The 22405-nt window shown below is 33.8% G+C and overlaps 2 protein-coding genes and 2 long non-coding RNA genes across 8 annotated transcripts; 2 read left to right on the plus strand and 2 right to left on the minus strand.

Annotated features, from left to right (window-relative positions):
- Positions 1–205: 205 nt before the first annotated feature.
- LOC141721653 (cellulose synthase A catalytic subunit 3 [UDP-forming]-like) lies at positions 206–9296 on the minus strand. Its single transcript, XM_074524654.1, has 15 exons — positions 9226–9296; positions 9025–9088; positions 7956–8151; positions 7603–7823; positions 7405–7519; positions 5948–6143; positions 5407–5673; positions 4971–5316; positions 4753–4890; positions 4245–4370; positions 3954–4166; positions 3486–3750; positions 2417–2619; positions 1670–2020; positions 206–1096 (listed from the first exon to the last, which is right to left on the minus strand). The coding sequence occupies exons 2-15, from the start codon at positions 9052–9054 to the stop codon at positions 512–514; spliced, it is 3252 nt and encodes a 1083-aa protein (XP_074380755.1). The 5' UTR covers positions 9055–9088; positions 9226–9296; the 3' UTR covers positions 206–511.
- On the plus strand, positions 1966–4373 carry LOC141721655 (uncharacterized). Its single transcript, XR_012574807.1, has 3 exons — positions 1966–2096; positions 4108–4195; positions 4281–4373. It is a non-coding gene; the product is annotated as an uncharacterized LOC141721655 (long non-coding RNA).
- Positions 9297–12114: 2818 nt separating the features above from the next.
- LOC141721657 (uncharacterized) lies at positions 12115–21762 on the plus strand. 4 transcript variants are annotated; one of them, XR_012574810.1, is made up of 7 exons: positions 12115–12325; positions 18554–18738; positions 19094–19214; positions 20104–20404; positions 20555–20760; positions 20949–21034; positions 21569–21762. It is a non-coding gene; the product is annotated as an uncharacterized LOC141721657 (long non-coding RNA). The 4 variants fall into 4 exon arrangements; XR_012574811.1 differs by having other exon boundaries at positions 18822–19214; positions 20104–20760; XR_012574809.1 differs by having other exon boundaries at positions 19094–19230; positions 20104–20760.
- Positions 15275–20724, minus strand: LOC141721656 (disease resistance protein Roq1-like). 2 transcript variants are annotated; one of them, XM_074524655.1, is made up of 5 exons: positions 20204–20724; positions 18205–19300; positions 17492–17770; positions 15880–17247; positions 15275–15798 (listed from the first exon to the last, which is right to left on the minus strand). In XM_074524655.1, the coding sequence occupies exons 1-5, from the start codon at positions 20722–20724 to the stop codon at positions 15310–15312; spliced, it is 3753 nt and encodes a 1250-aa protein (XP_074380756.1). In that variant the 3' UTR covers positions 15275–15309. The 2 variants fall into 2 exon arrangements, with proteins under 2 accessions (XP_074380756.1, XP_074380757.1); XM_074524656.1 differs by lacking the exon at positions 17492–17770.
- Positions 21763–22405: the final 643 nt, after the last annotated feature.

A 22405-nucleotide genomic window follows, 5' to 3' on the forward strand; every position in this document is an offset into this window, starting at 1 on the left:
TACATAAATCTAGTAAATTTCGGCATTGACGTAATAGAATAATTTAGAGGTATCAAATTGGTACCCAAAATGGTTATCAAATGATCAAGTACAACTCAATTAATAATAGTGGATCCTTGCATTCACATAAATTCTCTCGATTACATTCTCCCCGGTTGTCAAGTCACCATTGTCACGTCATTTGATACTAAATTTTGGTACCCAATTTGGTATCTCTAGCACTACTCGACTTTAATATATTATTAAGTTAATAGCGAATTGGAATCGTATGGAAATATGGATTTGGTTTCGTATTGACTTAATAATCGTATGGAAATAACCGACTGCGGATGTTTTTAGTACAGTGAACATTATACGATGTTCATGTCAAAAAACACAGAAGAACACGATGTTCCACTTTCCTCGTGAAAGTGCGATTTTTCAAGTTGAGAAGATTCTGAAGCCAAATGAAACAACGTACGATGACCATAAAACACATCCAACCAAACTCAGGCATGAAGGATTACGAACCTTAACAGTTAATTCCACATAACCTAGTATCTGGGCCAGTTACTCTAGTAGTAAAGGGATCAATACGTACCCATAACAGCGAAAAGATGGAAGCAAGAAGGAGTGACCAGACGACGACGATAGTTGGCATCCGGTTTTGGCGTCCCATTAGACCCTTTAGAAACGGATAAAGATGAACAATCACCCAAAAGGCAAAGAACAGTTTGCCAAAGAGAGGTCCCCATGACTGGTAACCACTGTTGACTGCATACGAAATTCCTGCAACTGAACCACCTATGTTGATTATCAGGAGGGTCATGGGTACAATCAGTAGAGTTGTCCATTTGAACATATAGAGTTCCGCAAAATCTCCATCTTCATCAGATGCCTTAGAGGTGACGGTGAAATTTGTATCAATTCCAGCAAGCACTTTCAGCAAGCCTTGGAAAACAGCAAAAAGATGGGCAGAAACACCACCGATAACCCAAAATTGTTCATTTCTCCACCATTCGTCTATTCCTACCCCGCTCCACCTCATCTCCAATATACCAGTAGCAAAGATGGAAAGAAAGAGGGATATAAACCAGATACTCGCAAGGTTACTGATCTGCAGCAGCAATTGACAATGGATAAACATGGTGGTCATAAGACTTATCTATGTAAAAAGTTTCAAAAACAAAACATAAAAGACATTTAGCCTTTCACAAAATAAGCTTTAAAATGTTTTTAGGTTAACAAAACCATGAAACGACTTAACTAAAAACATATAATAGCTTATAACCCGTGCTATGCACGGATTAATTTTAACAATTTGCAACTTATTAATAGTATAGTAAAGTTTAGATATCAAAATAAAGAATATTATATTGCACCAATGGTTCTGATTTATCTGCTTTAAAATCTAACGGTGGTTATTTACTGTACCAAACTGCCGACAACCAACCAAATATACCCTACTTTGCTTATACTAATAAGAGTATAGGATGGATGGATGCATGGATGAGCAGTTTAGGTTTTTTTCTGTTAATCAACAAAGAAGAGGACCAAAAAAATGTGCATCTGTTGGCACCAGAAATATAAAGGTGAAAACTGAAAAGAAATCATGAGCTATATATATGTTCATTAGTATAACTGATTTAACTATTGTGCTTGAAACAAGGACCAAGGTGATATAACAAACCTTTGGTATGATGAACTTTCCGGTGAGTAAACAGATAGCTGGTAATGTACAGTAAATGACAAGAGGCAGAGAAGTGATTGGATATATAGTTGTATTGATATACGCAAATCTCTCAAGCCATTTTAGCCTTCCACCATAACCATACCATATTGGGCAATGCCGACTAAAAAGAATTTCTACAGATCCCAAAGCCCATCGAAGCACTTGATTTAGACGATCTGAAAGATTAATAGGAGCAGAACCTTTGAAGGCTGGGCGATGTGGCATACAGTATATTGATCGCCAACCACGGGCATGCATCTTGAATCCAGTAAGAATATCTTCTGTGACAGAACCATAGATCCATCCAATCTGCAGATCAGGAGACAAACAAGTGAAGAATTGTCACTTGTATAATAATGCACAGCACCTTTACAACTATTGAAAGGTAATCTTAGTTGCCAGTGTATCATTCATTTGTTTGGAAGTATTTGGTTGCATATGTACTGGATTTAAATTTTAAAATAATCATGACATGAGCCATCTTCAACAGGAAACCTGAATATCTTTATATGAATTCCTTTTTAATATTAAAATAGTAAGTTCTAATTGCTACTGCATTCATCGTAAATCCTAAAAGGGTGTATAAGGAGATACACCAGACCACGGCCTTCAAAGTTCAAACTTCTTCTTTTCTTGCAAATCCAAATGAAAGCACGTATAACTAATCAAAGCTAAGCTAAGAAGATTAAGAGTAATACAGCATACCTCCTGTCCCCAATCTGACTTATCCTCGTATCCACAACTGATGACATGAATAGCTTCTTTAAGAAGTGTCTCTGGTGTTGCAGACTCAGGAACACCACCATTCTCCATGAGTGTAGATGCTACGAAAACAGTAGATTGGCCAAATCTTTTCTCAAGGCTCACTTGTGACATGAGCAATGACTTCTCATCATCAAATCCAGCACCTGAACAAATATATAAAAGTTGATGGTAAAATATTGAGGAAAATGAGTAAACAAGGAATTTTGCATACTCAAGATTTATCTTGTTGAATTTCTTGTACTCATAAATTGCATAGTACACTGGGCACCATGACAATGTACTCTGAACAAGAACATAACTGAGAAGTTGTTAGGCCGGATATCAAAATATCTTTTTGGTTGCCAACCTTCCACAACATATCAGCTAAAGAATCAGAGACCAACATCATGTTACAACCACTAAAGAAGATTCTTTTTAATGGTGTATAATATTATGGCTGCATATAGCATTCATAGCCACATCTATAGAAACTTCTTTGGAATCGGGAGATTTTTTAAAGTCATTAGAATGATTATTCGTCTCAGAAGTCAGAATATATGTTTATACTTGGGAGCTGGGACATAACCATTAACTAGTACAAGTCAGCCACCAGACCAAAAAGATACATGTATCTACCCATATTGATAAACAATGTCTATGTCTGAATAGCGAGCGAAAGCTACTCATGCAGTAAATTGCAATTCAAAACCTATTTTTATTAGTCTAACAGTATTTTTTGATAATTTATTTATCTAATAGTAACTGTAACTTAATGCATTCATCACACATAGATCATGGTTAAAGATATAAACATCGGAATCAAGCCTACTACTTATCAAGTACTGTTAAGCACTATAATTTAAAATTTACGACCACTTAATCATAAAGGATTAAACAATGCAGAAAATATAGAGAGAAAGACCATCTCTACCGCTTTACGTGTTGAAAACAGTATGCCAGTTAAAATGTCCACAAATTAGAAAGCAAATAGCACCGATTCTTCAGATTCTTCAGAATTAATTTGAATTACCTTCCATTCCTTCTTCGATGTCTTCTAAGCTGAACATAGGCACAGTGGAATCAGCGTGCTTGTTAGATTTCTTTTCTTCTGGCCCATTCTTACTTGATTTAGATTTTCTCCCTCGGGATCCACCACAAAAGGAAGAGAGAAACCCAGATTTTTTATTCTTAGGTTTAAAAGGTGGCTCATAGCCATATAATGCTGTCCTATTGAATACACATCCAGTACCCACATATACTGGTCCCTGAATGCCATCCAAACCTCTCAAATTTATCTGGTTCAGCAGAAATATGTGGCAGGTCAAAAAGTATTTTTAAAAGACAAATTAAGTATGGTTTACCCGGACAAATGAACAACAAATGGCCATAAAGGTACTAATTATCGAGACACAAAAAGTATAAGCTGCCCAACAGTTAGATATGATGTCTACATAATACATAGATAAATAGGATGAGGGAGACAAATAGAAGTGCTTACATCAAAGAAAACAGTATTTCTATTGGCATATCTATCGTTTCGATCAATACCATCGAATCTCTGAGGAAACTGAACGTAGCATACATATTTTCCGAGATTGGGATCCATCATAAAGCACATTGCTTCTCTAATAGCCTTGCTGTTGTTTATGTAGTGATCACAATCGAGGTTCAACAAGAAGGGCCCGTTAGTGAGGACTGCTGATACACGAACCTGCAAGGGGAGTCGCATTACAGTAATAGGTAACATATGCAAAATAAAACAGATGATCATATATTTCTGACAACTTACAAGTGCATTCATAGCACCAGCTTTCTTGTGATGCAGGAAGCCTGGACGCTTTTCACGAGAAACATAAACCAGGCGAGGAAGCTCATTGCCCTCGCTGTCCAGACCTCCATTTTGGCCCAAGAAAACCTGTAATTACTGAATTAAGTCAGCTCTTTATTATTTTTCTTTTTTAATATTATCAGTGTGCCACAAAAAAAACAACCAACTGCTGCCCAAATAATTCTATTTTTACTTTTGGTGTAAGTAATGTAACTACAAAGGTTTCCCCAGTGCAAATGGAAAATAAGAGATAGAAGAGAAAAAATTACTGCAAAATTAATTAAATGAATATTAACTTTGGTAGTAGACAGACAGTTATTTAGTAGAAAAGAATGTGCAATTGAAGTTGGCAAGGAAAATAGCAATCCAAGTAGTTTGTAGCAAAAAAGATCTAACAACCAGTGACTTGGAATGAAGGGGCAACAAAGGAGACTCATTTCAAATTTGAATGAAGGCTGACTATATTTACCTGAATCATTCCAGGATGATCCCTGGTATTGTTACCAGGCCATGGCGTACCATCTTGCATTATCCAACCTTCTTCGGGGACTTTCTGGCCTTTGGCAACAAGTCCATTTATACGGACTTTAAACTCCTCGTATTCTCTCTAAAGAACAAATAGATTCATAAAGAGATTGCGCAGATGTACAAAACGACGACCAAATTTTTGTAAACAAACATATCTACCTTCATTGCTCTGCGGTCTTTGACAAAAGATGTCTGAATTTTATCCTTCAGGTAATCAATCTTCTGAGAAAAATACCATTCTGGAGCACGGGGCTCAATCTTATATTTCTTGGAAAAAGGTACCCACTTCCTAGCAAACTCTGATGTTTCAGATAGAGCTTCAAAGGTCAACATTGCAGCTCCGTCATCAGAGACGTAGCATGAAACCTTGTCGACTGGATAATCAACTGCAAGAATTGATAGAACTGTATTGGCTGTAACAAGAGGAGGCTCCTTCAGAGGGTCAACTGTACTGACAAATATATCAACTGCAGCTAACTGGGATGGCTCGCCTTCTCGGTCATATCTATACATATAATTACATCATTTAAATTTCAAGTAAAAAAGGCCTGACATTATTTAGTTTATTGGAGCTAAAGGGTTTTATTAAAAGAACCTCAATGCAAGCCTGTCAAGATATGTTTCGCGGTTGATTGGGAGCCACTTAGGGAACTGATCCAATATCCATGATATAGCAAACCAGATCTCACATACCACAGATAACAGCCACAATGGATAGGCATTTTTCACAGGATTTGTTATCCGGTAATGCAAGAATGTGCAGAGCACAAGAAGTCGAACGACGATAACCATTCTGTAAGGGTTTATCCTAGATGATGGTATGGAAACTTTTCTTGAAAGAGGTTGCCTAGCTTCATCATTTCTGCATCATAATCACAACAATTCAATACCAAGGAATGGAATATAACTCCAGAAAACTTATCCACAATTGAATAAAATTCATCAGCTACAAAAATTAAAGGCAGGCCGTGTTGCTTATATGTCTGTAAAACTGAAATACAAAATGATAAACGAAGAGTTGCACTAGTTTTAAGCTAATACAATGACAAATCATAAAAAAGAACTTGTAACGACTAACTAAATAGATTGACCAATTAGATAGAAAAACTAATAGGTGATATGATTTTGGAACTAACAATAAAGATTCATCAACTGGCACATGAGTGCTGGCATCAATATCACCCCCTCTTTCGGAAGCAGCACGACTAGTAGTTGTTGGAGCAACATTTTTATCCTGCTTCATTTTCCAGCCATCGACTCTTTCTTTCCAAGCTACATTGCCTAAACCAGGGGATCCAAACTCCCTTACTGGACCTACAATCCTGATATTAGCTGCAGAAAAGTGCCTTTAAAGGGGAAGTATAGAATAATTACAAAAGAAAACTAAATATAGTAAGTTGGATTTATTGCATCGGGCTAAAATAACATAATAAATACTACTTACGCAGTTAAAAGAAAATTATACTATTGAATTGGGCTTAAATAAAATTAAAAATTGACAGAAAAATCGTTGGTCGATATTATGACATCGAGCTAAAACAAAATAATATATACTACTCATTCGGCCTAAACAAAATAATATATAAACTTGAGCTAATATAAAATTATAAACAAATTAAATATAATTACTTGAATTTGGTTGATATAACGGACTTATATAATTACAGATTTTCTTCTATATCTATAATATCCATATTATTTTATTAAAACAAAAGTAGAGATAATTCGTTAGTTTGTATAATAGCGTTGGACTAAAACAAAACAATGTCAAAACAAAATAGTATAAACTACTCACCCGAAAAAAAATATAAACTATTAAACCGATCTAAAAAAAATTAAAATCAAAAGATAATTCGTTAGCGGGTATAATGGTCCCGGAATAGAAAATAATAATATAAACTATTCATTTAGGCTTAAACAAAATTATTGTACTGAATAAGGATAAAATAATAATAAAAGAATAAAATGTACTTTGTTGGATTTGTTAAATCGAGCTAAAATAAAATATTAAATACTAATGATATAGTCAAAAAAATTATATTATTGAACTGGGTTAAAAATTAAATTTTTTAAGATAATTCGTTGGTCGATATAATAACATCGAACTAAAACAAAATTATATATACTACTCGTCCGAGCTAAAACAAAATAGTGTTCGACCCGAACTAAAATAAAATTAAAAATAAACTAACGATAATTACCGGTTTTTTCTATGCCTATAATATCCATATTGTTAATGGAATCCCATTAACCACATAATTAATTCCAAATTAAAATATTCTTATTTAAACACGTGACCTATTTACTTGGACCTGGTTAATATTTTCAGAACGGCCATGATATGAACTTATTTATTTTAAAACTTAATTTAATAGTTCTAATTGTTCAAAAAATTATTAACCTATTTTCACGTGCCTAATTATTGTAAATAGCTATTTTAATTAAAAAAATATTCGGGTATACTTATTTAAGTATAAACAAATTTAATTAATAAATTTTTTTTATAAAATAAAAATTATTTAAAACAAAAATGCATCGCACGGGTTATGGGCTAGTAATAAATAGAAAGAGATGCAAAGAAAAGAGCACTTACGTGACTGATTCACATATGATGCAGAACGGTGGTGATGAACTCTTTTTCCGCCACTTGGTCCAGGAGATGCCATGGATAGATGATCTGATGATGCTACAGACATCTCTCCTGAAACCTATGATATAAGTAACAAGAATTTTATTCGACTATTAAGTACATGTGTTTTAAGGACCTGGCTCTAGAAACTGATTATCATACCTCAGTCCCATTTGTGAGTAAAGGAATGTAGTTGTGAGAAACCTCTTTATCATAAATTGGAGCCCTAACATCTTCACCCCGTCCATAAGTGGCATGCCAGCTTAGCATGTGCTCTGCAACCTTCTGCTTTCCGCTTGCATCTTCTGAAGGGTATTGGAAGCTACTAGCAGGGTCATCAGCACTTGCATCCTTTTCTCCATCCCCTCGAATAGCAGGACATCCTAGGGAAAAAAAAAGATAAATAATAAAGTGCATCCAAGCGTAAAATCTTTGGTCTATAATCTCAGTAGGTTAATCAAGAAAATATGCCAACAGAAGCTTAATTAAAAAACACTTCTTGAGCACAAACGGACCTTTATGTTTCTTGTATCTGGTTTTGCATTGGGGACAGGACTGATTCCCTTCCTTACGCTCATACTCATAGCAAGGCCTGCAAACCGGAAATGCACATACATCGCAAGCAACAAAGATTTCACCGTCCACAGTCACGCCAACATTATCACTGCAGATCTGGCAGGTATGAGCACTTAAGCTCTTCAAGGACTTGCCCTAACAATGAAAATAAAAATAAAGTCACAATCTTAAATACTTGCACATCCGTGAACATTAAGGAAAAACAAAGAAAATTATTTCCTTAAAATTGCACCTCAGGCGAAAGTACAACATAAAATCCATCATGGAGTATACGATATAGCTCTACCCTTTCGTTTAGACTTATCTAAATCACCAAAACTATCTAACTTTCTATAGATACCAGGATTACAAAATCTATGGAACGAAAACCACATTAAAGATGTATATCACCTAATACGCATCACTATAATCTACAACACACCCCACACAAAGCACTGGAAGCCCAGAAACTTTACGAAAGATTCCCATGTCTCAGATGTGTATCACCCTCATGAATGTTGTATTTTGGCCAAAACCCTAAAACTTACCACTTCAGATCACACTAAAAAATTACCATATAAAATATTACACACACATTAAAAATCTAAACTTCATAAATTCCTATCTTCATTTCTAAACAAACCCTTAAATATCAATCACACGAATCAAACGCAAACAAAGTAAAATCATAGAACTACAAGACTATATAACTACACACACATATATAGGCACATGATCAAATAGAAACTAAAATTAAAATTTAAACTAGAAACTAATCTAAATCATTAAATCAATGGCCCCTTAAAAGCACCACACACAACTAATCTGCACCATCTCACACACAATCTCATTTTTTCCTCTCCGTTTTTAATTTGATTTTTCCCGTCAAACGGTAAGTTTTTTTTAAATCCGACTTCACTATATTTTTCTCCATCTCTCGACGACCATGATATATTTCGAAATAATTTTAAAAAAAAATATTTGGTTTCTAGTTTCTATTCTAAAATTGGTTTCTATTAGAGAACTAACCCCCGGTTCTCCTTCTGATTCTGATTCCATAGCTGCAAATTCTCAAAAACGCAACCAATTTCTGCTGAAAAAATTGCCACAACACACACGTGAGTTATCACATATGACAATACACCTCAACCAGTAGTAGTATAATATTGATGCACGTAAAATAAAATAATTACGTATGAATATGGATCAGTTAAGTTCGAGGACATGTACCTTTTGTTCATGACTTAAGCCACGCTCGCTCTCTACTTCTTTCCTTCCGGTTCTTGTTATTACACGACTGATTTTAGGGTTGCTTTAATATGATTAAGAGAAGACATGAATATATATAGGCACCGGTATTGGCCCTTTCTATCACAATTTTAGGAGAAATGGCCCAAAATTTCACAATCAAGAAGAATGGCCATTTTTATAACTTAAAGACGTATTTTTATTTTCGTTTATACAGAACGCATTTTTTATCTACGTTCATATTAATTTCAGAATATAAAATAAATTTAATAAAAAAAGTTAAAATTAAAATTTTGAAAATGCATTTAAATGATGCGTTTATGGGTAAACGCATTATGAATATGCGTTTTTTTAACCTAGAGCGCAAGAGAAAAATGAGTTTTCTTAAAAGTTTGCAGGTCCAACTTCAAAGTTCAATAAGAAAAGCAATCATGTTTGAGCTGAATTATAAACGTAAGTAAAACTTGTGTTTATTAGCGATGATAAGGGCCATTTCCTTTAACTTGTGATATTTTGGACCACTTGCTACCAAATTATGAGATTAAGAGTCATTATTCAATAGGCGGATGGTACTTGAATCAGTAATCACTTATTATTATTATTATTATTATTATTATTATTATTATTATTATTATTATTATTATTATTATTATTATTATTATTATTTACCCCTTTAAAAAGATTTCGTCCCCGGATTTGAATAATCGAATTACTAAATTAGTATTTACGTAAATAAATGTGGGTATTGCTCGAGTAGAGTAGACATTCAAAGAACTTTTTAACATTAAAAGTAACTAGCATAATAACCTGTATCTGGGCCATTTTCTAGAAATATTTCGTAATGCAGAGGGTATGATTTTTAAATTTCAGTTTGCACAAGTTTTGTTGTGTTATAGTCGGCCGGTATTATTATTATTATTATTGTTATTATTATTATTTACTCCTTAAAAAGGATTATGTCCCCGAAATCGAATAATCGAATAACTAAAATAGTATTTACGTAAAATAAATGTGGATATTGCTCGAGTAGAGTAGACATTCAAATAACTTTTCTAAAATTATAAATAAGTAACATAATAGCCTTTGCACGGGACATTTTCTATAAATATTTCGTAATGCAGAGGGTATAATTTTTAAATTTCAATTTGCGTGAGTTTTGTTTTAATAAAATGGATAATCCTCTATAATTTATTTGAATTGTACAAAAAGTATCACTCGAAGTGTATTACACTCAATGATTTTTTAGATCATTGAGTGATTGTAATCTCTGTGTTAAAGATACATCGATACTAATTTGTGTAAGTCCGATATTTGTGGGTGTAAGATAAATGAACTTATTTTATTTGAAATCGTTAATGTCTATCCAACCCTAGTAATCTCGTCTTAAAGTGTTAGTCAATGTTGTTATATTTATGGCATCGGTTTGTCAAATGAGATTTATGTATTTTAAAATATGTTAAAATGTTGGTTGTGTTGATATAGGTCTGGATTGTTTTCTATTACTGGGATTAATATAACGTTATTTAATCGTTGTCGACTTTTATTCGTTAATTATTTCTATCTTTTTCCTTATACTAATACAATAATAATATTTATATATTTTCTGCCAGAGTCTTTTATCTTATCAGATTGGTAAAAGACCACATCAAATCAATTGAATTCATAACTTCTACCGGCAAGCACACATTTTAAAAGTCTGGGTGATTCACAGATTTTGTGACGACGTGTGTAATGTCAAATCCAAAAAATAATAACTTATCTTTGGTCAAATTAGATACATATTGGTTGTTGAATTAAACTTAGAAAAATTAAACACATTTTATTGATATAAGACATTACAAATATTTTTCTTATTATCTTTGTCAAACTCATAACTTAAATTAACTAAATCTATGTAGTGAATCGGTTTACAAAGTCAATAGACAACTATTTTTCAAAAAATGGATCAAATTTCGAATTGAAAATAAGCCGGAGTATTTTAAGTATTTTTTTATAAAAAAATCGGGTGAAATTATGATTTCGAATTTAACTAAAATACGCAGTTTTTTTATAGTTGTAATACATACGTATATACATACATATATAAATATATACATATATATAATGATCAATTAAACATGGGAGTTTCTTGATTGCAATATGACTTGCATCAATCACCTTTAGCCCTTTCATATAACCCAATTGCTTTGGCAATTCTATAATCTTATTACAGTAACCCAATTGCAAATAGCCCATATTAGCCCATTCTTTCACACATTCCGACAATTGTTTGAAATTATTATCTATTGGACCATTTCAAATGGGTGCATTCTCGTAGATCCAAAACATACAAATTAGTTAAATTTATTATCGGTGGATGGACTTTTAGCAAGTTTTCACAACCGCGAAAGATTAACCGCTCAACCAATTTTGATCTTCCAAAGTCGGGAGTCATTTTCAAGTTCAGAGAGTAATTGACATCCATAATCTTCAGTCTCGTGAAAAACTTTTCAAAAAAAAAAAAAATACACAACACACAAGTTAGCAAATTTTAAGTATAAGTATATTGATACTTCCGGCCCCTTAAAATCCACCACGAGCCAACTCCACCAAAGTCGAATCATAATCCTAGATAGGTTACGGACATGCAAAATAAGCCCCATGGACCTTTGTAGGCCTCACCCTTACCCAGTAGGCCCCTCCCGACCCCAACTTATTCCTCTCAAGGCCCATATTTGAGACTATCCTCGGATCCCACAAGCATTTATATCATCCTAAAAATAAAATTTCTATTTAATTTTTATTTTAGTAATTTCTATTGTAATAGTCCCTATATATACACGGGCGTCTCATTTTATTATTAAAATTATAATTTATCCATGGTACAAGTAAAAATTTAGAAATTATTTTGGAAGACAATTAGATATTGTAGGCAGAATGGGAAAACTCCGAGCAAACAAATGTGCAGAGACACGGTAACAGTGACAAGGCCCAATTGAAGTAGCAAACATAAGTATCAGGTTTTCACTTAATACGGGCGGCCCATTACCGTTGTCGTCTCCGCTGATCTCCACCTCCGACTCTTTCACCATGATATCATCAGGTGCTTTACTACTATTCCTTTTTCAATTAAAGTTTTATTCCTCATTTTCAGTATATTTTTCTGCTCTCTCTTTTGATTGGAAGTATGTGTATGTATGTGATCATCAGAGTTATGTGTTTTTATATTTTTGGGAGTCTCTTAAACCTACGATTTGTGACTGATATGATATTGATATTGATGCTATGTGTGCATTGAAAACTTTTATCATTTGTTTAAGAGTAATTCCAGAGGTACCAAAAAAAAATTCCAAAATTTTCCCAAAAAGTGAATTGTTGATGTGTGATTGGTTGATTACTCATCAATGGACTCCACGTGCGTTAATACGAGTCCCACCATGAGTCCCACCAATTAAAAAACATGCCACGTGTATTTTGAGAGTTATTTTGGGAGTTATTTTTTACCTCTAGCATTGCTCTTTGTTTAATACATAAAGATTTTTGGTAGTGTTTTTGAATAATTTGATTATTGCTGATGTTACAATCGTCCTTGGTTAAAATTGTTAGCTAAAATATGGTTACTTAAAATTTGGTTGAACCTGTAAGCAATTATACTCCGGTGCACGGTATTAGCTATATTCATTAGCTATATTCAAAATCTCATTTTTTATTAATTTCAAATATATGTATATATATTAGAGAAAATAAAATATTAATATTTAATGAAAATAAATTTAATAATAATATTATTACATTTTTATATTTATATCAATATTTTTAACTAAACATTAAAAAATAAAATAAATAATTTTTATGATTAACCGAAAGTCTAATAACATATTTAAAAATAAATTAACAAACATTACTTACATATAAAATAAAATATATAAATAAAAACATATCTTATATTAGAATTTTTATATATAATTTAGTTAACAATAAAATAATATTTTTACACTTATATTATCTTAAATATTTTAAGTTAAGTATTGAAAAAAATAATTTAATGTAGTATGCTCATGTTATAAATAAATAACATGATTAAGAATGAGCTAAAATTAAGGTTAGTGGATAATTATAGACGATGACAAATGATCGATAGCTAAAATTATACCTAACATGACTTAGCGCTGGAGTTTACATGTTAGGACTTAGCTAATTAGACCTGGACACTTGTGCGGTCCGTGCCGGGCCGGGCCGCACACGGGTTGAACACTCGAAACATCGACCCTGAACCGGCATGTTAATGAACGAACCGGGCTCGGGCCGGGCTTGAACCGAGGAAATTAAACTCGTACTCGGTTATGCGTGTTATTCGCGGGTTTCTGTGCGGGTTACTCGCGGGCTTCTGTGCGGGTTACTCGCCGTTTCCCCTCATTTTGCAGGCTGAACTACTATTGAACTACTAATCTGCGAATATTATAAATATTTTATAATATTGTTATTTGTTAGTGCGCAAGTGGGGGCCTAACCTAGTCCCCTCCATTCTTAAAAAACAGAGGCGCCTATATAAATAAATGAATTAGGTAGTTTGGTAGTGTTGTTATGAATGAATAAAATATAAAAACATCACAACTTCACAAGTGTTTTGCTTTTATTATCTTTCTTGGTATTAGAGCTGCTTTTATTAATTTATTACTATTCATTTTTATTTACTATAACACACAAGAATAATTATTAAGACGAAAGTAAAAAAAAAATACATTTATGGATTTAGTGTGATCTTGTAATTCTTGAAATTATGGTTTTGCAGAAAAAGATTAATCTAATTTGTTCTTTTTTTGGATTTGATGTGATTTATGTATACCCTCTAGTTGATTATTGATTAGTAAATTAGTGAACTTTAAAATAATTAAAAGTGAGTATATAAGTTTTTGATTGGTTATTGGTTATTAGGCTTGCATGGATTGTGGGTTTTTTTATGTTGTCAATCGTGGAATCAGGCAAGAATTTATGGATGAGATTTTTGCACAAAGCAAGAAAGTCGCGGGCCGTGCGGTTCCTATGCGGTTCGTGCGGGCTCGGTCATGGTTTTTTGTTAATCGATTCGTAATCGGCTCGTTACTTCGACTGACTTGTGCGGTTTTGAACCGGACCGAACCGGGCCGAATAAATTCGGGTTTTAGACTGAGCCGGTCCCGGACGGGCGGTTCGAACCCGCACAAGTGGTCACCTCTAGCTATAATAGACTGACACGTAGATATTATACCTAATAGGTGATTAGGTTGGAGATGCTCTTAGCTGTTACGGTGTCTACATAGTTTTCAGAGGTTAGAGTGTTTTTTACCGTGATGCAAGTAGGCAACACGCGGATTATAGCGAAAAAATATTAATAAAAGCGGAAGGAAAACCAACTAGACATTAGCACTGCGTTCCATATATATTTTTTGAAAGAAAGGAAAAGAAAGAGAAATTTTAAATTTCTTTAACTTGTTCCCGAGTAATTTTGTAAGAAGGAAAGGAAAAGAAATTTAAAATTTTGGGAAGAAATTCCTTTAATATTTGTCACAAAAATTTTCTTACCACTTTTCAAAAGATTTAGAAAGGAAAAAAAAAACTCATTGTCCATCCTTTTCTTTTTTTTAAACTCGGGAACACAGCGTAGGTGATTCCACCAAATAAGACCATAATTCTAGGATTTCTAATAATTTAAACACCAGAACCTCGAGGTGTCGTATTAGTGTACTTTTTATGTTAATTGTCAAACTTGAATATAATAATAGTCGAACTTTAAAACAGTGAGAATGAGTGTGAGTATATGCAGCCGCAGAGCATTACCAGATATTTCGAAATTGTCAGTCAACTTCTAAACCATCTATTGAATTTGAGGGGTATGAAAGTGGGAAAAGAACACATATGACAACACAACTTTAGCTTAAACAATCTGATATTTTTACCTACAAGCATGAAACTTTGAATGATAATGAACAAGAGGAAAAACTCAACGAGCAATTAATAAATTAATTATAATATAAAGGATGGCTTAGCAAAAAAAGAAGGTAAAACATGCAGATACAACAAAGTAAAAAACATGAAAACATTTATAAATCACAAATTATTAGCTACATGTATCAGGTTGTTCAGAACAGATGGAAAATTGGGAGTGATGGGCGTTTTTTGTATCACATGAGCACCACACATCTCCAACTTAACTTCTTCATAATTAACTGCTCCTCGTCCATTATAGGTGTATAATTGCCTTTTAAATGCAATCCTAATACTATCCCCACTTCTTACCAAGTTTTCATCCCCACTTATGCATCCTACAAGAGAATAAGCTTCAGCCCCACTGTCGCAAACTACAGGGATCCCACATTCCTTTGTTATACCATTTGTTTTATTAGTAATAATAGCTCTTATGTTAAAACGGTTATTGTTTTTAGATGTAAAAAATACCCAGAGAGCAAGACCTAAGTATTCATCTCCCGGGAGTGGTGGAATATCAAAACGGAGTGTACGCCCACTGCTTTTGTAGCTGAACCATTTTGCAATCTTTGGTACATTAACTTTAAATAAAGAAAGGATGTTGCGTCTTACCTGTAACATTAAAAATAAGGTGTTTAGATTATATAATTGTGGTTGTGTGTACTGAAAAGGAGAGAAACAACAGCAACAAACCTGAAGGTAACTACCGTAATTTATTTCTACCAATTCCTTCAACGTTGACATATCTGATAGATCTTGTAGGCTTCTGCAATCATATACCGTAAGTGATTGGAGATGAGGAGGAAGTGGAGGAAGTGATTCAAGGCTGTTGCAATTGCATATATCCAGCTTCTTTAACTGTATCAGGCTGGATAAATCGGGTAGATGAACCAGGGTTCCATGCGATAGGTTTAAGTGTGTTAGACTGAGAGGAAGTTCCGGAAAAGATAGCCCTAAACTTGCACACCTGTTCAATTCGAGAAATTGTAGTTTGCAAAGCGTAGAGAGACTAAGTGGCATGGTTGAAGCTAAACTCTCACCCTCATCACGGAGAATTAACTGTCTCAATGCAGGGAAACTTAGAACTCTAGGCAGCCATAAGCTCATATTGCAGTTCAGAGTTAAACTAATCAAATTTAACTTTTCCACTGTATTGGGCAAATCAATTACACCGGTGTCTGCTCGGAGAAGATATAAGTGTTTTAGAGATGCTAGATTACCAATGCTATTCGGCACATATTCAAGATTCTCGCAACAACTCAAGTCCAATAGTTGTAACCTACTCAATTTTCCAATTGAATCTGGTACTTTTTTAATTGCCGTGTCAGATGCATACAGCTCTTCTAAGCATTGCATCTTCCCCAATACCCCAGGCAATTTCTCCAGCTTTGAACAGAAATCCAGATGCAGTACTCTAAGCAACCTGAGGTTCCATATGTCATCTGGAAGACTTCTAAGGTTTTTGCAGTATCTCAAATCCAGTCTCTCCAGATTAATCAGGCATGCAAACGAAACTGGAAGTTGTTCAATTGCACAACAACTTGCACTAAATACCTCTAAGCCTTCCATATTCCCAATTTGCTCAGGTAGCTTTCTAAGCTTCTTGCAATTGGACAGGTCTAATTCAAACAATTCCTTGAGTCCAGTAATTGAGTCTGGAAGTTCCTCAATTGCGGTGTAACTTGCATCAAGCAATTTTAACCTTTTCATAGCACCCAATTGCTCTGGCAATCGTCTTAGATTGCTACAATGACCTAACCACAAATAGGCCATATTAGTCCATTGCATAGGCTCCAGAAATCGTTTCAGACCACTATATATATGAAATTGGCCCCATATAGGTAATTGTCCAACTGGTTCGGGAAATTCTTTTAAAAGAGCGCATTCCCTTAAATCTAAAACATATAAAGCACTCAAATCTCTAATCGACGAATGGACTTTCATCAGGCTTTCACAACCACAAAAGCCTAACCGCTCAATAAGTTTTGAATCTCTAAAGTCAGGAGTCGTGTTCAAGTTCAGAGAGTATTTGACATTTAGAGTCTTCAGATTCTTAAAAGGCTGTTCAAAACAAGACATGAGAAACAAGTTAACAAATTCAAGATAATTTGAAAAGTAGCTATATTACCAGTATGGCAGTATGGCTCTTTCAAATAAACATAAAAATAAAATTATTCCATACTAACAGAGACATATTACATGTAGTATTTTCTAGTTTTGAATCATAGATTTTTAATGAAATATTAAGGAACAACATCCTATACTAATAAACTTCTTTACCAGAGTACTACTTTCTTATTCATACCATGACACCTTTCTGCAATATGTTGAAATTGCTGAATGGCATATGAAGAGAGACAAGTTTAGGTGCTCGAAAAGTAGATGGTAGCTGCGTCCAAGTACAATAACTCCAGTAAATGCACCTTAGCTCATGAAAAGAATTTTTGAAATCTCCCTCAATGTCACAAACATCAATTATCTCGAGTAACCTTAATTGGGACAGTTCTTCAAATATGTGGGAACTGATTTGTTTTTCAGTTGATTGAGTTAAATCTAGAATGAGACCTTCAATTGCATGCGATTCCTGTAGTTTGAAAATAGTTGTTTAAATTTTTCCCTGACATAGTTCAAACATAAAATTTGTGCATAGTGTACATTTTTTGTTTTGTTTATTTTAAGTTGAAACAAATTGATATCATGCTCCTTGCAAGAGGCAATACAGTGTCCACATTACTTGATTAACAGATTCTGAGGTTCTTCATAACTCGATAGGCCAATTTTCCATGTAATCGCGATGCAATGTGTTAAATAAATTGAAAAAAAACATAAAAACAATTTAGTTAGTTTTTAAATCAACTTAATAATTTGTTATTGATGAAATATTTTAGTTGATGAAGTTTCTAGTCCTGGCTATTAACTCTCCCTAATCATCTTTTTAGTTTTTAACCTACTCTTATAAGCCTGTAAATTTTAAGGCAACTATAAAATTCTACAATTCAGTATATAAGTTTTAATTACCTTTAGATTTTGTAGATCTTCCCAAGCATTTCCTCTCAAAATTAAGTGTGTGTTCTTGGCAAGTTCCATTCCCATCTCTTGTATTAGATCATGCATCTGCAACTTATCATATTCATCAACTGTTAGCAGACATTTATCCACTAAAATTGGTATTCCAACTTCTGGAAAGAAACCACAAGACTCAAATATCTGAACAGCATCATCTTTGTACTTTCCGACGAAGAAAAATGCAATATCAAGAAAAATTGCCTTCACTGTCTCATCATCCAACTCATTGTAGCTCAGTTGAAGAATTTCCTGTATCTCTTTCTCTTGAAATTCTCTAACCTTTTTAAGTTTGGCTTTCCAGAATGACTCATCTTGATTTCTACCACACAAAGATGAACCTAACACTTTGAGAGCTAATGGAAGTCCTCCAGCATACCTTACAAAGCTTTCCGAGAGCACTCGTAAATTTGCAGGTGGCTTTGGTGTTCTGAAGGCATGATAACTAAAGAGCTCCATTGAATCAACTTCTCCTAACTTCTTCATCATGTATACATCTACCTCTGTTATATCAATCCTTAATTGACTTAGCAGGTTTAAATCCCTTGTCGTAACAATAATTCTACTTCCAGCTGTAAACCAATTGCAAAGCGGTACTAAAAATTCTGAATAGCTTGATTGGTCCAAATCATCCAGAACAATGAGAGCTTTCTTAAAACGAAGAATTTGTTTCAATTGTCTAAAACCACTTTCAACGTCATCATTATCCTTATAATTCTTCTTTTTGAGAATCCGGGTCAGGACTTGGTTAAGTAAAGGAAGTAAAGGACTACCTTCTTGTGAATATTGTTTAACTTTATCAATGAAACAGCTAATACCAAATCTGTTGGAATATTTGTTGTAGAAAGCTTTGGCGGTTGTTGTTTTCCCAGTTCCGCCCATCCCACAGATCCCAATGGCCCGGACATCATTCGATTCCATCCTTAGTTTCTGATGTATATCTTCTACAGCAGAATCTACCCCAGGTAGATAGTTTTCAAGGTGCAATACCTTTTTAGATACTTGCCATGCAACATTCTCTACAATGTCTTGGATAGTTAGGGATTCGTTCCTGTTTAAGATCCAAGATACAGAATTGTATTTCAAAAGTATACATACATCTATATAAGCATGGTTGTCATGTCGGTCGACTAGTCGCGACTAGTCGACTAAGCGGCGATTAGATGTCGACTCAAAATATTGACTAGCTGAATGTCGATATTTCGGTCGCCTGGTCGACTAAGTAGTCGACTAGTCAACTAGTTGAGCTGCTCAATTTATATATTTTTTCTGCACAATTTTTTTTGCATGATGCACTTCCACATCACATCACAGTTGTATCAGACAATTGTTATCGATCAATTGTTACATATTTCACTTGATTGTAAGTACTTTTCTTTGTTGTACTAAATTGTTAGATGATTGCAAGTACTTTTTTTGTTTTTATTTGTTATCTCTTCTAGCTTTTTCATCATTCTCTCGAAGTGTCGGATTCTTAATTCCTTAGAATCTGAAATAAAACATTGTGGAAGGAGTTGGAACTTAGAATCTAGAACTTAGAAATCTAAAATACATAATATATATACATTTGTGTGTATATATATATTGTATTTTTAATTTATAATAATATATTATTTTTTTATCGACTTGTCTACGACTAGTCAACGACTAGTCGACTAGCGGGAGGTCCGTCGACTCGCCTCGACTCATCGACGTGACAACCATGTATATAAGCATTCACAACAACTAGATGCATTAAACCTAACGAACTGAGGAACAGACAAAATTTGTTGACTTAATTAATCACACTTTTTATTCCAACATGCTGATTGCAGAGTGTTTTAAGTTTTGTTACTAAATCCAATGTTATGACAGGTTTCTCGTGTAACTTGTTATGGCATCATCTTCGGTCGCATGAAAGATGACTGATGCAATTCATTATACTAATATGTGGACGTCAAAAAAGATGACATACTCATTTGCATTTCTTCTGAGATGGTATCCTGATAGCTCCGCAACTTGAGAAAGAGCAGATTTCCACTCGTCTATCAAATTAATAGAGTAACGTTTCTTGTGATAATCAAGAGCTTCTCCAAAACACCCTTTCTGCTGACGCAGGTCTGATGGATCGACGTAGTAAAACACTGGAACAACCGGATTATCTCTACTCTTGCAAGTAAGTATCTGTACTAGCTCATCAAGGCACCAACTTGAGCGAGCATAGTTCTCCGAGATAACAACCACAAACATCTTTGACTGTTTGATTGCACTGAGTAGCCCATACGAAATTTCTTCACCCTTTTCAAGTGCAAAATCATCTTTGAAGGTTGCAAATCCAGCTTCAAACAAAGCTCTGTAAAGATGTGAAGTGAAGTTTCCGCGAGTGTCCTTGCCATAAAAGCTTAGGAAAACATCCCAGTTGCTTGGTTCATACGAAGAAGAAGGGGAAGTTATTTCGAGATTGCTAGTTATTTCAAGATTACTAGTGGTAGCCATGGAATAGAGAAAGTATAGCTAGAAATCTGAGGAATGGTTAGGACTTGAGAGTAGTATTATGAGGATAGCTTTACTGTGTTTTTTTAATTTTTTGTGGAACTGAAGTCAGTCAACGTTTATTTCACCTTAACATTGTATTTCTGCTACTTGTTCTACTTAATACATTCATATAAATTAATCTTGTCTTGTTATTAATTAATCTTGTTTTTTCTTAATGACTACAGGCAGACTACCAAAGTTGAAGAAGGTAGATAAGCAGAGCAACAAATTCAACTCTCACTTAGAAAGGCCAGCTACATCAAAGAAATTGGTATGGTCATTTACGGCCTCTCCAATATTCTCTTAACTTGGCGAATTTGAGGAGAGATGATTTTTTTTCTCCAAAAGACTCTTAGTGGCTCTTAAATTCACTAAGAGTCTTTTCTCACTCCTCACTTTTAAGAGTTTTTTTCTCACTCTTAAACAAATTATATATTAATGAAAACGATTTTTTTTCTCTCTCCATTATCTTTTGACCTCTATGAATTCAACTTCCATTTAATTATAATAAATTAATTAAGAGTTCATATAAAAAGTATTATTGGATAAAAACACACATTAACTTACTAGGAGCTAATATTATATATTATATTTAGAGTAGAGATGAGCAGTCTCTCGGAGATGCTTTTAGATAATTAGATTACAGAAATCGAATTTTATAAATATAATAACATGTGTACCTCTAAGGGCGGAAACAAAAATTGGTTAAGGGGTAACCGAACTAAATTATTTTATATTTTTTCAAATTTTACACTAAAATTTCTGTGAATTTTGACCGAGACTCACTATAATCCTCTTTTGACAGGTGATGGTGAACGGGGCTCACTATAATTCCCCATTGCTTGCCTTTAACAATGATCATCCAACGATTCAATATAAAGTCGCTTAAAATACAGTTTACCGAAACAAGTATTTATTTGTAAGACGTACAAAAATACTAAACAAATTAAGGATGCCTTTGTTTCGGTGAATATATTAATGTATAATGCCAGGTTGATTGACTAAACAACACTACTTAAATATGACATTATATATATAGTGGACCCTTGCATGATTACAAATATCTCATTAATCAAGCTATAGAAATTTCTCATTGTTTATCTTGTTTTTTTTATTATAAAATTGGGCTAGTGCATGCATTTAAAAAGGACTGCAGATAGAGTACAGCCTGTTGTCAATCAAAGCCCATTCATTGGAAGGACCAAAAAGGCCCATTATGTAATGTAATGATATAAAATCAGTGAACTGTGAGTAAGGGCTTGTTGGGCCTCAAATATCTGAACTCTCAGCAAAGCCCAATTATCGAAAGGGCCAATGGCCCAATAGGCAATAAGGACTCGTTATGTAAGGATAAAAAGCAGCATTCAAAAGTTGGGAAAGTGAGAATACTTGCAATTTTGCAAATATTTGGGTATGAACGTCAAGATGTGGAAACGAGAACCTCGAATCGAAAAAAGACGAAAAAAGACCGTGTCGGTATTAAGAAAAAATATTATTTTAGAAAATTTATTATTTTATTGAAATTAAGAATACACTAGTATATAACCCGTGCGATGCACGGTTGTTTTTATTATTATATATTGTAAATTCTAATTTTAATATGTTGTTGTCAGGATTTGAACCTTATACCTCTAGAGAATAC

This window comes from Apium graveolens, chromosome 4, assembly GCF_009905375.1.
Source record: "Apium graveolens cultivar Ventura chromosome 4, ASM990537v1, whole genome shotgun sequence".
Taxonomy (NCBI): domain Eukaryota; kingdom Viridiplantae; phylum Streptophyta; class Magnoliopsida; order Apiales; family Apiaceae; genus Apium; species Apium graveolens.

Bases quoted from the DNA above. Each gene is read 5' to 3' on its own strand.
- LOC141721653 (XM_074524654.1), bottom strand. From the start codon at position 9,054: ATGGAATCAGAATCAGAAGGAGAACCGGGG. The intron at 8,152-9,024 runs GTTAGTTCTCTA...TTTCATTGTTAG, and splicing joins AATCAGAAGGAGAACCGGGG to GGCAAGTCCTTGAAGAGCTT. The intron at 4,167-4,244 runs GTAAGTTGTCAG...CTCCCCTTGCAG, and splicing joins CTGGTGCTATGAATGCACTT to GTTCGTGTATCAGCAGTCCT.
- LOC141721656 (XM_074524655.1), bottom strand. From the start codon at position 20,724: ATGGCTACCACTAGTAATCTTGAAATAACTAGCAATCTCGAAATAACT. The intron at 17,771-18,204 runs GTAATTAAAACT...TTCAAACTACAG, and splicing joins AAGATCTACAAAATCTAAAG to GAATCGCATGCAATTGAAGG. The intron at 15,799-15,879 runs GTTTGTTGCTGT...TTAATGTTACAG, and splicing joins ATTACGGTAGTTACCTTCAG to GTAAGACGCAACATCCTTTC.